The following is a 16,484-nucleotide window of genomic DNA, read 5'->3' on the forward strand; positions in this document are numbered from 1 at the left end:
AACACTGTCAAGATAACCAGGGCAATGTAACCCTAAGGCGCACCAGAAATTCAACATCCAACGCCAGCAGATGGGTATGAACCAACCAACCTTGCGGTTCAAGCCACACGGCTAACCACGAGATGACATGGGCTACTTGGTGACAAAGAGTAAAAAATACTCAGAAAACCTGTCCAACTATGACCAGGTTAGGTAGATGGAGCAAGGACACAGCCCAAGTTCCCACTACCGTGGAACACCCTGGCCAGCCCTGAGATCCAAGATTCCAAAACCACCCAAGACAGGGTCAGTGAAATGGCCAAGCAAAGCTTCAGCAACCGGAAGTCTCAGGGAGAAAAACAGGTACGGGTACCCAATAGTTCAGGCAAACCTTACCCTAGAACTTAACACCCCAATTGGCCAAAAAGCCAGATGCAAGGGTATGGATGCATATCCAGAAAATCCAGATAGCAAGAGAACTTGAAAGCCCTGACCAAAGGAAGGAACCACCCTTAGCTAAAGTCCAACGCTCCAAGGAGCAAGGCTAAAAGTCGTATGAAAATACTTCTCAGAGCCTCAGGACAACCCAGGTATATCTCAAGGTCAAAAAAATCCTACTAACAGGACTAGTATTCATAAAACCTCCGCACAAGCAAGAGAAGGCACTAAGCCTACACAGCTCCGGAGAACCCCGAGCTAAACAAAAATCCCTGCAGGGAACAACCATCACCCGGAAACACAGATCCCTAAAAGGAGATCTACACACCCGGAGGCAATGGAAGAAGACCCAAAGACCTCTTAAAACTCAGTTAAGAGTAAGAGCTGCAGCTAGATATATTAGAAACAGCTTACGCGTACACCTGCAAGGTGTCAAGAGCTGTAACAGGTTTCAATCTGCAAACCTTCCGCATGCTAGACAGCTATCCTGTACAAGCTGTTGGATCAAGCCCAAAAAGGACAAATCCAGAGGCCCAAAAAATGAAGGCCAAACTGCTCAATAGCGGTAAGGGGCAGTAAGCCCTCCCACCCTCCACCACATGGAGGAGGAAACTAAGTTCTGATGAAATCAGATGCCAGATAGAGTGACGCAGGGGAAAAACTCCCCTGCCCGGTCATCTATGACTGAAGGCTATAAGGACTGAAACAATCCTTCCCACCTCACGGACCCACAGGTCCTCTCGAAAAGAAAAAACAATGATAACCTGAGCACTCAGCGCTTCTACCGAACCAGCCGAGCAGAACAACGCCACGTGTCTGAACAGCCGCAAGACCGACCGAACCCGACAGGACCTAGGGTCCCAATTGGCAAGCTGTGTAAATTCTCCCTCGTAGGGGAAAAAACAGAAACGGACATTTTTAACAGAGGACTAACATGTCCAACAACTTCCGAAGAAGTAATAAAGAGTATCAATCCCAGAAGGTTCCCGAAGGAAACAAAAACAAATAAAAGACATCCCATCGGATATAAATTAAAAATAAGGCAACCTGGAGGTTAACGCCCAAAAAGACACAGGCCTACCCACAGGACCAGGCAAACGTAGCCCTATCTTTCAAAAACTGGGAAAGATCTCAAGCAAATGACAATCAGGAGATTACATCAGCCCCACATGTCTAATGAGGTGCACCATTCGAATTATCAGACTGAAATTCCCCGTATCTGGTAATGATAGGGTCATTCAGTAACTGAAAAACATGTCTGAGCAACACGCGAAGGCACGCAATCCTGTAACGGAAGGCACAACACGCAGGGACAGATACCCCGCGGAGAACTGTAGAGGCCCTCCCCAAGGCGGAAGGCCTGGGACAATAGGGCACAAGCACATTATCAAATAAATGTCTGGACTCTGCAGACAAACAATAGCCAACATTATGTGAAAGCAAAAAAGTGCTGCAACCTCCGGGGGAAACATGCCACCCGCATGGAGGAACTATAAACTGGGTTACTCGCATGTGCAGAAGTATGATCTGGTAGGGAACTCGCCTCTCGGAAAACAGGACCCCCAGAGGCGGATGGCTCAGCAGTCCCTTGATTCCCCAAGTCCGAGGAACCAGGCGCTCTGAAATGGCATACAGAACAAAACAGGCGTCAACGAGGCCACTCCGGATTAATCACCGGACACAGAATCTGAAATCAAAAAAGTCTCAGTATCAGAATCCTCTGCAACTGAATCTGAAATTAACACAGTCTCAGCATCCGAATCCTCTATAACTGGATAGAGGATATTTAAATATGGACTAAAGTAGTGAAAACTAAAAACGGCACCTGACACCCCCAATGGCTGGGGCACTCACCACCTCCTATGACCAGACCCCTGCAGACTAGAACATTTCCTTCGCCACACGGTCGGGAATGCGGAAATGGGAAAACGGAACGTAGCCATGCCTGAACACAAGGTGAACCGTACAGTCCAAACAAGCGCACCCAACCAAAAGGCAGAGTCAGTTCCAAAGGCCTCAATGTTCCAACCACGAGCCAAGTAAACATTGCACATAAGCAGGTTGAATCACATAACAAACATGATTATAACCCCCCCCCCCCCCTGATCAATAACCCCCCTCAGGAGATATTAACCCTCAATTCCAAGAAACTAAGAGAGACTCACTGAGAACAGTCAGAGAGAAGTGGGGGATGCTTGGTTGGGTGTGTACGGAGTGTGTAATTTCATATGTAAAAATAAAAATAAATCACAATTGCACCGCCAGCTTGATTGAACAAACAAAAGATCATAAACTTGCTATGTCAGTGGGTCACCCCAATCTCCCCTGACTATAGCCAAATTCGAATGAAAATGACATGTGTATATGAATATGAAACTCTCCAATGCAGTCAAGTAATATCACTTTTGATTATATTGCAAAGAAACTCACCACAGTCCTGTTTAGGTTAATCTTTCTCTTGTATCCAAGTGGTGTTGTTGATATTCTTGTGATGCTGGTGAGTATCCAAGCTGGGAATTGCTAAACCTCCGCAATAGGGGAATTAAAAGGTGTTTGAACTCGCTGAGTGTGCTCACAATGGCCAAACAATTCAAGTCTCACAAACAAAAGACAGTTTGGAGCACCAAAAAACGAGTGAAAAACAATTTTTTTTTTATTTATAACAATAGGGTTACATAACCCCAGGGTAAGAGTGTATAAACAATAAAACGAAAAACAGAGAACAAAAAGGCTGACCGGTTTCGGCGTGTGCCTTAATCCTAGCCTGCTTAAAAGTGTTAGTAAAATTCACAGCTTAAAAACCCACCTCTGTGTTTCAATTGGGTGTGAAATTCACACCTTTCTAATGGTTGACCAATGTTCAACTTCCTAATTTATCAGACACCTGTGTTGCCTACTGACATCACTAATGTTATTAGGTGTGGCGAAGTCTGTGCAGCCCTCTTAAAGTTTTAACTGTAAACTTTCCTTTGCCGACACACAGACCGCACAAAAGTGCCCATCGTCACATCTAATTTACTGCTGAAACAAATTGTAGTTGTATTGAATTTCACACCCAATTGAAACACAGAGGTGGGTTTTTAAGCTGTGAATTTTACTAACACTTTTAAGCAGGCTAGGATTAAGGCACACGCCGAAACCGGTCAGCCTTTTTGTTCTCTGTTTTTCGTTTTATTGTTTATACACTCTTACCCTGGGGTTATGTAACCCTATTGTTATAAATAAAAAATTTTTTGTTTTTCACTCGTTTTTTGGTGCTCCAAACTGTCTTTTGTTTGTGAGACTTGAATTGTTTGGCCATTGTGAGCACACTCAGCGAGTTCAAACACCTTTTAATTCCCCTATTGCGGAGGTTTAGCAATTCCCAGCTTGGATACTCACCAGCATCACAAGAATATCAACAACACCACTTGGATACAAGAGAAAGATTAACCTAAACAGGACTGTGGTGAGTTTCTTTGCAATATAATCAAAAGTGATATTACTTGACTGCATTGGAGAGTTTCATATTCATATACACATGTCATTTTCATTCGAATTTGGCTATAGTCAGGGGAGATTGGGGTGACCCACTGACATAGCAAGTTTATGATCTTTTGTTTGTTCAATCAAGCTGGCGGTGCAATTGTGATTTATTTTTATTTTTACATATGAAATTACACACTCCGTACACACCCAACCAAGCATCCCCCACTTCTCTCTGACTGTTCTAAGCATTAGCTTGAGACTTGGCCGAGCTCAGGGTGGGGTACGTGACCGGTGTGAATATTTTTTGCTTACCACTCCGCAATAAAGGGTATGCAGGGTGAGAGTGTTATGTCAAGGACACCAGTTTTGTTTTCCCTACGCACAGCTGAAGAGAGGGAAACAGAAGCCTGGGACTGTAATCAAATTTTCTCACTTAATAAAACAAACTATAGCTTGATTAATCTTTTTGAGGAAGTAGAATTCCTCCTAATAAAGGAAGATCAATTAAAATGGGACGTGAACACCCTGAATAAATATCTTGAGCTAGGCCTGGTACCTAGAGGCCTGAGATTGAATAAATTTCCTACTTTCATCACAGATGACAAATCTTTTATTGAGAGGTGGAATGAACATTTAACACAGTGTTCTTACAAGTTAATGAAATTGATTTGTGAATTTAAGGTAAAGGCCATTGAGGATCTTGGCACCAAAATTAAGGAATTACAGGACGAACTTAACAAGAGAAGTGAGGAACCAAGCTTCTTGAAATTTGATGCCACTCTGCAAAAAGTGTTGGCAGAAGCCAAATCTGTATTATTAGAGGCTAAACGCACGAAATATTTACGTGACTTACAAGACTACAATCTAAATAGAGTCTACGTCTGGAACAGAAGGGATCGTTTTGCCCTAAGAAAGGAACAAAACAAACAAACCCCTTTTTACAACAGGGGCAGAAGGGGCAACAGATCAAGGGCCAATAGAGACAGACGAGTGAATTTTCAAGAAAGTGAGGGGGAATCCTGGGATGAAGGCTCCTCCTCAGGAGAGGATTTAGCAGCACCGGAAGCCACGGTAAGACCGAAGGAGGGTTCGAATCGGCTCCCCCCGATCCTGAAAAACAAAGGGCAGGGCCCAGTACCAACTACTTCACACTACAGGGAAGAACAGATACAACCTAGAATAAGCCAAGGGCCCCCAGGGGACACGGAAAGAGCCCAGATCGAGCAGGTTTTTCAGTTACCCCCAAGAACATCAGAAGGGGGGGGAAGAGACACTCTAGAACATTATCAACAACCGAGGGAACAAAGAAGATACCCCCAAAGAAGAGGACGAAAGAGGGGAAACTACAGGGACTAAATGTTATCAATTTGTCAAGTCATGTATTAAATAAATCGGAATTGGAGGTTCTCAGCTTAGGTTTAACCTTTGTACCAACCATGGACTTTAACCTATTTAAGACCCTTTTGGACGTTAATAAAATGATACGTAACATGACCCTTAAGAAGCATTTCAAGTCAGAAACAAGGGAGTACCACGAATCAGATGAGAGTCCACGGTCCATAGACAATGAGATAGAGAGTGGGGTTTGTATGAATTTCCAAGAACTCTGTGACGTTAGAATCTTGGAATCTCTCCAAGGGGAGTTAGAAGAGGAAGGAGCCAGGAGCCTAAGAACTCCAAAATTAAAGAGCAAATCTTCATTTTACCCCCTACAAAGTAGGGGTCCCCTCTTGGAGAAATTCCAAAAGAGAGTAGAAAGCGATCTGGTCAAGCTGCAATATACCACACAAAGGGGCCAGGAATCCAACATAACGCGCAGACAGAAGGAAGCTCTAAATAGCTTGAAAGTTAACAAGGGTTTGGTGATAAGATCTGCTGATAAGGGCGGAGCCATTGTGGTTCAGGATAGAACCAAATTTGTCCAAGAAGCGTGGAGGCAGCTGAGAACAGAATCAGATTATGAAACACTACAACAGGATCCTACTAGGTCATTCCAGCGACAACTGGTCTCCTTGGTGGATGATGGGGTAGACCTGGGCTTTATTGATCAGGAAACCAAAACGTATCTACTGGTACAGGATCCGGCTATACCGGTGTTTAATCACCTTCCGAAAGTACACAAGTCTACTGATAATGTCCAGGGGAGACCAATTGTCAGCGGAATCGGCTCACTTACTGAACATCTTTCAGAATGGCTGGATGACATTCTACAGCCAATGGTAAACACCCTTTGGAGCTTTTTAGCTGACACAAAACATGTCCTGAATTTACTCACTGACGTAACTTGGCAAAGCAATTATTATTGGTTAACTGTTGATGTCAAGTCTCTCTATTCCACTATACCCCATGAGAAGGGACTTGAGGCTTTAGAATTCTTCCTCTCCAGATGGTACACGGGGAACCGGGCATTTATTGCATATGTTTTAAGAGTCACTAGGTTCCTTCTCACCCACAACTATTTCCTGTTTGAGGGGGAGTTCTTTCTCCAGAGGCGTGGGACGGCTATGGGGGCCAAGTTTGCCCCCTCGTACGCCAACCTATTTATGGGTTGGTGGGAGCTCTCCCATGTCTTTGGGGAGCGAAACCCCTTCAGACAGGAGATAGTGTGGTATAGACGGTTCATAGACGACCTGTTGTTCATCTGGAAGGGATCGAGAGAAGATCTGGAAGAGTTTATTAAGGGTCTCAACCAAAACACGGCAGGGATCAGTTTTACTTCAGATGTTCAGGAACACACAGTTAACTTTTTAGACATCACACTGAAGGGCCAGACAGGTCAGAAAATTAGGACTGAAACCTATCGAAAACCGATTTCAGGTAACTCACTCCTACATGCAACCAGCTGCCATCCAAAGAAGGTTTTTAAAGGGGTAGCAAGAGGGCAGTTTATCCGCTTAAGAAGAAATTGTACTAGTCAGCGTATATACGAAGAACAAGCGGACGAGCTTACAACTAGGTTGTTAGAAAGAGGTTACCAAAAGTCGATAGTTACTAAGGAAAGAAATTTGGTCAGTAGAATGGACAGGGCCAAGTTACTTGAACAATCTAAAAGAAGGCCAAAAAACAGCAATGGGAACAGGAAGCAGAATAGGAGAGAGTGGGAACAACTAAAAGAGGGTAACAAAATTATGTTCATAACTGATTATTCACGACAGTACCATCAGATATGCCAGATAATCAAAAGTAACTATCAACTACTCTTGGCTGATGATGCATTAAAAGATACAGTGAATGAAGGCATACGATTCGCTTACAAAAGGAATCGTACGATTGGTAACATAATAGCCCCCACTAGACTGAAGCAGGAAGAGACCAGTGGCTCAACCTGGCTGAGACTTAATGGTACATTTAGATGCAATTATCTTTCCTGCAAGGCATGTGAAAGAGTGGTAGTGGGGGATTCATTTAGGTCTCTAGTCACAGGTGAAACTTTCCAGAAGAGACTGTGCCTAAACTGCCGGTCAAATTTCGTGGTATATCTAATATCATGCACACATTGTGCCCTCCAATATGTAGGTCTAACGACCAGGGAGGCACGGGTTAGAATAAAGGAACATCTGGCTGATATAAGAGCAGGTGAATTAACAACGCCTCTGATCAATCACTTTTCCGTGATACACCAAAAAGATCCCAGGTACTTTTCGTGGACTATCATAGAGAAGGTCCCTGTACAGAATAGAGGACTGGATAGAACACGGAAACTGGGAGAAAGGGAGGCCTTCTGGATTTTTAGGTTGAGAACCAGGTCTCCAGAGGGCCTGAACTCAGAATTCGATTTAATTAATTTTTGGTAGCTGTAGTAATTCCCTTATAATTTCATACTACACAAACAATCTCTAACCAGCACTTAAAAATTTAAAAAGTTTATAAATATAAACTACATTAATTATAAATGCACACAACAAAGGATAACCCAATCAAAATATATATTTCAGTACTTGATATCTAACTAGTTGTAGAACAATGCCCACACGATTGTAATGAGGTAACAGTGAGCAAAAGCTATACAGTGTTCCGTTCACAGAGCAGATCCATTACAGTATTCTTAGGGATAGAAAATATCTGCTTAAATTTCATATTAATGTCAGCCTTGATTGCACAACCCCCCCCCCAAACCCCGCTTCCACCCCCTCCCCTCCCCCTTAGCGCAGCAGACGCACACTATACAGATAGAGCTATTCAGCCGCATCTATTAGGGTTAAACGTACATTTATTGAGTGAGGGCTCTTCGCTTTGTGAGGTTACTTTGGAGAAACCATCTAACAAAAGGCCAGGGGTACCGCTTACACACCTCCTCCACACATATATTATTAAAGTGGAAGGCGGATTAGTGCTGTGGAAGCGATGGGGCATGCAAGCCTATAGGGCGGAACTAGAGGTGCGATTCATACGTCACTTATGTAAACAAATACACACGCATCCTCGAACAGCTGTAATCAAATCCCTTTTTTGCTATGAAAGTTTGTACACAAAGGGATAGTGGGCATTATCAGACCCAGGCAGTCTCAGGTCCCACAACTTTTTCTATTCTAAGATGTTGTAACGTTCAAGATACGTAAGATATTAGACAGCATTACATACACGGAGATATGTTGATATATAAATGGGAAAAGATAAATGCAATTTTTGCTTATATAAGCTATAAGTCTAATTCAATACAACTACAATTTGTTTCAGCAGTAAATTAGATGTGACGATGGGCACTTTTGTGCGGTCTGTGTGTCGGCAAAGGAAAGTTTACAGTTAAAACTTTAAGAGGGCTGCACAGACTTCGCCACACCTAATAACATTAGTGATGTCAGTAGGCAACACAGGTGTCTGATAAATTAGGAAGTTGAACATTGGTCAACCATTAGAAAGGTGTGAATTTCACACCCAATTGAAACACAGAGGTGGGTTTTTAAGCTGTGAATTTTACTAACACTTTTAAGCAGGCTAGGATTAAGGCACACGCCGAAACCGGTCAGCCTTTTTGTTCTCTGTTTTTCGTTTTATTGTTTATACACTCTTACCCTGGGGTTATGTAACCCTATTGTTATAAATAAAAAAATTTTTGTTTTTCACTCGTTTTTTGGTGCTCCAAACTGTCTTTTGTTTGTGAGACTCACTGAGATCCTTATTTTTTAAAACATTCACATTACAGCACATTGCAAATAAAGTAAAATGAAACAATCTTACCGGAATCTACGCCGTGGAACAGGAACAAGGCCCTTCACGTGTGACGGATAGTAGCATCGCCTCCGCCATGGACTTGAGAGAAGAAAGCAGGCAGCGAAGCAAAGTTCGACAACGCTGATTGCTTGAGGAGCTATTAATATGAGTCGGGATGGTTTCACAGAAAGAAACTCCCTGCATCTCAGGGCTCTAACTTTCATCCAAGCCCTCACTGAGAGACTGACAGGACTACTTAAAACTCCTGTCCCATGCCCAAGAGTACTACCCTCCATAAGAGATAAAAACAGAAATTAAAAATTCTGACACTTCTCTGCCATCCTCCTGGGACAAAAGGCAAAGAATGACTGAGAGATGAGGGGAGTGGGAGGAGTATTTAAGCCTTTGGCTGGGTTGTCTTTGCCTCCTCCTGGTGGCCATGTTTTTATTTCCCAAAAGTAATGAATGCAGCTGTGGACTCTTTCCATTTAAGTAGAAAATTAGATTTACTATATTTAAAATACAGGGCTCACAGTAGGAACTCAATGCAACAAAAGTCAGTACACCTTTCATTACTAAGATTCAAATCTCTTATTTTTTTTCAATACTTTGCATGTCCACCTTTATTTTTGAAGACAGACTCAATCCTACTTGAAATGGAGGATAATATTGTTCCACAAATTACTGGAGAGATGTTCTGCCATTCTTTAGAAACATTTTTTTTCAGCTGCTCTTTGCTGGAGGGATTGTATTGCTCTAACTTTCTCTTTAAAATACCCAAAAGGTGCTCTCTTGGATACAAGTCAGGTCACATACTTGGCCAGGTCACTTTTTACTTCTTTAGAAAACATAATTTATGTATGAACTTACCTGATAAATTCATTTCTTTCATATTGGCAAGAGTCCATGAGCTAGTGACGTATGGGATATACATTCCTACCAGGAGGGGTAAAGTTTCCCAAACCTCAAAATGCCTATAAATACACCCCCACCACACCCACAATTCAGTTTAACGAATAGCCAAGAAGTGGGGTGATAAGAAAGGAGTGAAAGCATCAACAAGGAATTGGAATAATTGTGCTTTATACAAAAAAATCATAACCACCACAAAAAAAGGGTGGGCCTCATGGACTCTTGCCAATATGAAAGAAATGAATTTATCAGGTAAGTTCTTACATAAATTATGTTTTCTTTCATGTAATTGGCAAGAGTCCATGAGCTAGTGACGTATGGGATAGCAAATACCCAAGATGTGGAACTCCACGCAAGAGTCACTAGAGAGAGAGGGATAAAAAAAAGACAGCCAATTCCGCTGAAAAAAGAATCCACAACCCAAATCAAAAAGTTTTAATCTTATAATGAAAAAAACTGAAATTATAAGCAGAAGAATCAAACTGAAACAGCTGCCTGAAGAACTTTTCTACCGAAAACTGCTTCTGAAGAAGAGAAAACATCAAAATGGTAGAATTTAGTATAAGTATGCAAAGAAGACCAAGTTGCTGCTTTGCAAATCTGATCAACAGAAGCTTCATTCTTAAAACCCCAGGAAGTAGAAACTGACCTAGTAGAATGAGCCGTAATCCTCTGAGGCGGGGATTTACCCGACTCCAAATAAGCATGATGAATCAAAAGTTTTAACCAAGACACCAAATAAATGGCAGAAGCCTTCTGACCTTTCCTAGAACCAGAAAAGAAAACAAATAGACTAGAAGTCTTTCTGAAATCTTTAGTAGCTTCAACATAATATTTCAAAGCTCTAACCACGTCCAAAGAATGTAAAGATCTTTCCAAAGAATTCTTAGGATTAGGACACAACGAAGGGACAACAATGTCTCTACTAATGTTGTTGGAATTCACAACTTTAGGTAAAAATTTAAATGAAGTCCGCAAAACCGCCTTATCCTGATGAAAAATCAGAAAAGGAGACTCACAAGAAAGAGCAGATAATTCAGAAACTCTTCTAGCAGAAGAGATGGCCAAAAGAAACAATACTTTCCAAGAAAGTAATTTAATGTCCAGAGAATGCATAGGCTCAAACGGAGGAGCCTGTAAAGACCTCAAAACCAAATTAAGACTCCGAAGAGAAATTGGCTTAATGACAGGCTTGATACGAACCAAAGCCTGTACAAAACAATGAATGTCAGGAAGATTAGCAATTTTTCTGTGAAACAGAACAGAAAGAGCAGAGATTTGTCCTTTCAAGGAACTTGCAGAAAAACCCTTATCCAAACCATCCTGAAGAAACTGTAAAGTTCTAGGAATTCTAAAAGAATGCCAAGAGAATTTATGAGAAGAACACCATGAAATGTAAGTCTTCCAAACTAGGTAATAAATCTTTCTAGACACAGATTTGCGAGCCTGCAACATAGTATTAAATCACTGCGTCAGAGAAACCTCTATGACTAAGCACTAAACGCTCAATCTCCATACCTTCAAATTTAATGATTTGAGATCCTGATGGAAAAATAGACCTTGAGATAGGTCTGGCCTTAACGGAAGTGGCCAAGGTTGGCAACTGGACATCCGAACAAGATCCGCATACCAAAACCTGTGTGGCCATGCTGGAGCCACCAGCAGTACAAATGAACGCTCCATTATGATTTTGGAAATCACTCTTGGAAGAAGAACTAGAGGCGGAAAGATATAAGCAGGTTGATAATTCCAAGGAAGTGACAACGTATCCACTGCTTCCGCCTGAGGATCCCTGGACCTGGACAGATACCTGGGAAATTTCCTGTTTAGATGAGAAGCCATCAGATCTATTTCTGGAAGCCCCCACATCTGAACAATCTGAAGAAACACATCTGGGTGAAGAGATCATTCTCCTGGATGTAAAGTCTGGCGACTGAGATAATCCGCTTCCCAATTGTCTATACCTGGGATATGGACCGCAGAGATTAGACAAGAGCTGGATTCTGCCCATGCAAGTACCCGAGATACTTCTTTCATAGCTTGAGGACTGTGAGTCCCACCTTGATGATTGACATACGCCACGGTTGTGACATTGTCTGTCTGAAAACAAATAAACGGTTCTCTCTTCAGAAGAGGCCAAAACTGAAGAGCTCTGAGAATCGCACGGAGTTCCAAATATTGATTGGTAATATCGCCTCTTGAGATTTCCAAACCCCCTCAGCTGTCAGAGATCCCCAGGCAGCTCCCCAACCTGAAAGACTTGCATCTGTTGAAATCACAGTCCAGGTTGGACGAACAAAAGAGGCCCCCTGAACCAAACGGTGGTGATCTAACCACCAAGTCAGAGATTGTCGAATATTGGGATTTAAGGATATTAATTGTGATATCTTTGTATAATCCCTGCACCATTGGTTCAGCATATAAAGCTGAAGAGGTTTCATGTGAAAACGAGCAAAGGGGATCGCGTCCGATGCTGCAGTCATGAGACCTAAAACCTCCATGCACATAGCTACTGAAGGGAATGACTGAGACTGAAGGTTCCGACAAGCTGAAACCAATTTCAGACGTTTTTTGTCTGTTAAAAGGTTACCCTTGTCTGAGGAATCAAGGAACTTTTTGGTAAATTGATCCTCCAACCATGTCTTTGAAGAAACAACACTAGTTGATTCGTGTGAGATTCTGCAGAATGTAAAGACTGAGCAAGTACCAAGATATCGTCCAAATAAGGAAACACCGCAATACCCCGCTCTCTGATTACAGAGAGTAGGGCACCGGCGGGGTTAGGGGCAGCAGATTAGGGGTACATAAGTATAACGTAGGTGGCGGTCGGCAGATTAGGGGTTAAAAAAATTTAATTGAGTTGCGGCGATGTGGGGGGACCTCAGTTTAGGGATGCATAGGTAGTTTATGGGTGTTAGTGTACTTTAGGGTACAGTAGTTAAGAGCTTTATGAACCGGCGTTAGCCCAGAAAGCTCTTAACTCCTGCTTTTTTCCTGCGGCTGGAGTTTTGTCGTTAGAGCTCTAACGTTCACTTCAGAAACGACTCTAAATACCGGCGTTAGGAAGATCCCATTGAAAAGATAGGATACGCAATTGACGTAAGGGGATCTGCGGTATGGAAAAGTCGCGGCTGAAAAGTGAGCGTTAGACCCTTTAATCACTGACTCCAAATACCGGCGGTAGCCTAAAACCAGCGTTAGGAGCCTCTAACGCTGGTTTTCACGGCTAACGCCAAACTCCAAATCTAGGCTTTAGATTCTTTCTACAGACTGCAAAACACTGAAGCGTGATTCATCACTCCAGAGTCCAGTGGCAGCGTGTTTTACACCACTCCAGCTGATTCTTGAATGCAACAGATAATAGGCAATATTTATGAGCTGATCGTATCCCTGTAAAGGGATAGAAAAGCGCGCTGATACTATGAAAGAAAAAAATATAAAATGCCGAAAAAAGTAATGTACTTGTAAGTCTAATGGAACGGGTCTACCGTATCAGTCCTGAAATGTGTCCATATAATGATGGTAGATTGAAGGGATGGAAGTATCCTCCTTTTTTGGTGTGGTGGGTCAGGCTGCTCCTCTTGATCCCAGAGAGTGTGGGACAGCTGTTGAAATACAAAGGGTAGAGAGAGGGCGCCACAATAGCGTGATACCGTCTGGAAATGCAGATACAGATGAAAGTAAGTAATATGCTTACCAGATGGTGTGGCACTGTGCTGTGACCAGTGCGTGAAAGCTGGCTAGCACTTAGCAGTGGCTAGTACACTGTGGAAACCAAGCTCCAAGGGTTCTTTTCCCGGTTCCAGCTTGATGTATGCCTCCTAGTAACTGGACTTCAATTGCTACAAAAGGTAAAATCTTTCTGTGTGTTGTTCTATTGGTGTTGGAGTAGCACAACACAGACAACTTCATATATATAAAATAGCTTTAATGTTATGACGCGTTTCTCAACCCCAATTGGGTCGTTTCATCACTTTTATCTGATGAAACGACCCAGTTGGGGTTGAGAAACGCGTCATAACATTAAAGCTATTTTATATATATGAAGTTGTCTGTGTTGTGCTACTCCAACACCAATAGAACAACACACAGAAAGATTTTACCTTTTGTAGCAATTGAAGTCCAGTTACTAGGAGGCATACATCAAGCTGGAACCGGGAAAAGAACCCTTGGAGCTTGGTTTCCACAGTGTACTAGCCACTGCTAAGTGCTAGCCAGCTTTCACGCACTGGTCACAGCACAGTGCCACACCATCTGGTAAGCATATTACTTACTTTCATCTGTACCTGCATTTCCAGACGGTATCACGCTATTGTGGCGCCCTCTCTCTACCCTTAATATTTATGAGCTGCATGCATGCTTCAGCATTGGACAGCCCCGTTCTGAGAGTCTGCACAGTCTATCACTTCCTGGCTTGGTGGTTGCTGCTCCTAAATGTTTCCACTTCACAATAATAGTACTTACAGTTGACCTGCCAACTAAAAACAACCTGTCTTTAACATTGAGCGGTCTAGTAGCTTTTCTCTCTGGGCCAATACATTTGAACCCCTAAATAGTAAACTAGTGTTTGTGCTTCTGTTCCAAGAATTTTCTGTATCCTCAATTATCGTACCACCAATTAAAGACCTGGCCACCACTATTCTGACATTCTGTTCGCAAACTGATCAGTTTTCACCACCCATTATCAAACAGATTATTGAAAATAGCATTTAAAGTTTGCAAATGACTTGACATGAATTCTTTGGTTAACAAAGAGGTCATTCCTAAATGAAAAACAAATACAAGCGAGTCTGGGTTATTACAAATAATAATGAGCTTGAAATAAACGGTAGGACTGAAATATACTCACTTCTCCAGTAAGGTGAGAGCCGTGGTAGGATTCACACGCAGGTATTTGCAAGTAGGTTGACCATAATCAGCCAGGTAAGTTGACCAATCCCACTTTATAAAGAGATCCAATAGCTGTGGAGAAAGAAGAGAAAAAGTCAACATAAGAAAGAGTAGGTATGTGCACAAGTTTTGAGAACTCTATGGCAGCAATGAGATTGCTACAAACATTACAACAAACACTGCATAACATAAGTTACAATTTTACTTTGCTGTGCAAACTTAGCCACAGAAAAAGTTGCACAAGCACAACTATAAAAATTCACACTCAAAATTCTCTTACCTTCCAGTGGAAGACAGACATTCCCATTTATCATGTTTACATAAATGATTTGTCCTGCTTCACAAACAAATTACATTGAGTAAGTCATGTGCGTGTCACATCCAGGAGGAAGCTATCCAGCCTCTAGGGGCAATGAGGTTGCTTTAAATAGATTTCTTTCATGATGGTGAGTCTACAAGTCATCACGTGTGGAAATTCCCTTCCTGACCACTAGGAGGAGGCAAGACACACCCCAACACACCAGAGCTTTAAATCCTTCTCATGATTCTCAGTCAGTCATACCCATAGCCACAATGAGCCATAGATTAGGGGAAAAAAGCAGGAAAGATAAAGTAGTGCAAAAGTAGTACAAAACAAGTAATGCCGCACACCTAAACAATAAGAAATCTGTGGGGCTTATGTAACCATCATGAAAGAAAAACATTTATCAGTAAACATAATTTTTTTTTTTATTAGATGTTGAGTCCCCAAGTGTAGGAATTGATATCCACGAAGTCTACGAGATCACCATGAAATAGGGGGACAAACAGTGAAGGCAGGATGTTACTGATCAGGAACTACTTTCTTGCCAAAATCAGCCTCAGTAGAGGCATACATATCAAAAGGATAGCAAAAGTGTGCAAACACCACCAAGTAGCGGCCTTGCAAATCTGATCAATAGAGCCTCATTAAGAAAAGCCCCAGAAGGGGCAACTGCCCTAGCAGAATACTCAAGTCCTCAGAATGATGGTGTTAAAGGCAGCTAAAGAAACAGTCGTACCTTCTGACCCTTGTGAAACAAAGAGAGAAGAAGAAAGTCTATGGCTTCTACATAAGCTCTCATGAAGAAGACACTCCTTAGAAGGAGGCTTCTACATAAGCTCTCATGAAGAAGACACTCCTTAGAAGGAGGCTTCTACATAAGCTCTCATGAAGAAGACACCCCGTAGAAGGAAGCACAATTCCCATAGTATCTGTAGCCTTATACTGAGGAAACATCAGAAGATATTGAAGCAATTTAAATATTACTTAAGTCTTCTGCAGCACTTGAATAGACACAAAGTCCAAAATGTTTCTCTTGATTCAGATACTTCCATCATCACATTTGTTTTAATGTCTTGGTATCCTTTGTTTAAGGAGAAGCAATACACTGCTAGGAACTAGCTGAAGGGACATGAAACGCAACATGTTTCTTTTATGAATCAGAGCATGCAGTTTTTTTTTTAAAAACTTTCAGATTTACTTCTATTTAACTTGCTTTGTGTGCTTGGAATCCTTTGTTGAAAAGCATACCTAGGTAGGCTTAGGAGCAGCAATGCACTACTGGGAGCTAGCTACTGATTGGTGGTTGCGCATATATGTCTCTTGTCCTTTGGCTTACCAGTTG

At 42.1% G+C, this 16,484-nt stretch overlaps 1 protein-coding gene across 2 annotated transcripts in view; it reads right to left on the bottom strand.

Annotated features, from left to right (window-relative positions):
- The window catches only part of EXOC6B (exocyst complex component 6B), a 1,420,949-nt gene that overhangs the window by 12,250 nt on the left and 1,392,215 nt on the right, over positions 1 to 16,484 (bottom strand). For both annotated transcript variants that reach the window (XM_053704356.1, XM_053704355.1), the window contains one exon: positions 14,798 to 14,910. In XM_053704356.1, coding sequence (XP_053560331.1) covers positions 14,798 to 14,910 — 113 coding nt within the window. The remainder of the gene's footprint in view (positions 1 to 14,797; positions 14,911 to 16,484) is intronic.

Source organism: Bombina bombina, chromosome 2 (genome assembly GCF_027579735.1).
Source record: "Bombina bombina isolate aBomBom1 chromosome 2, aBomBom1.pri, whole genome shotgun sequence".
Lineage (NCBI taxonomy): Eukaryota > Metazoa > Chordata > Amphibia > Anura > Bombinatoridae > Bombina > Bombina bombina.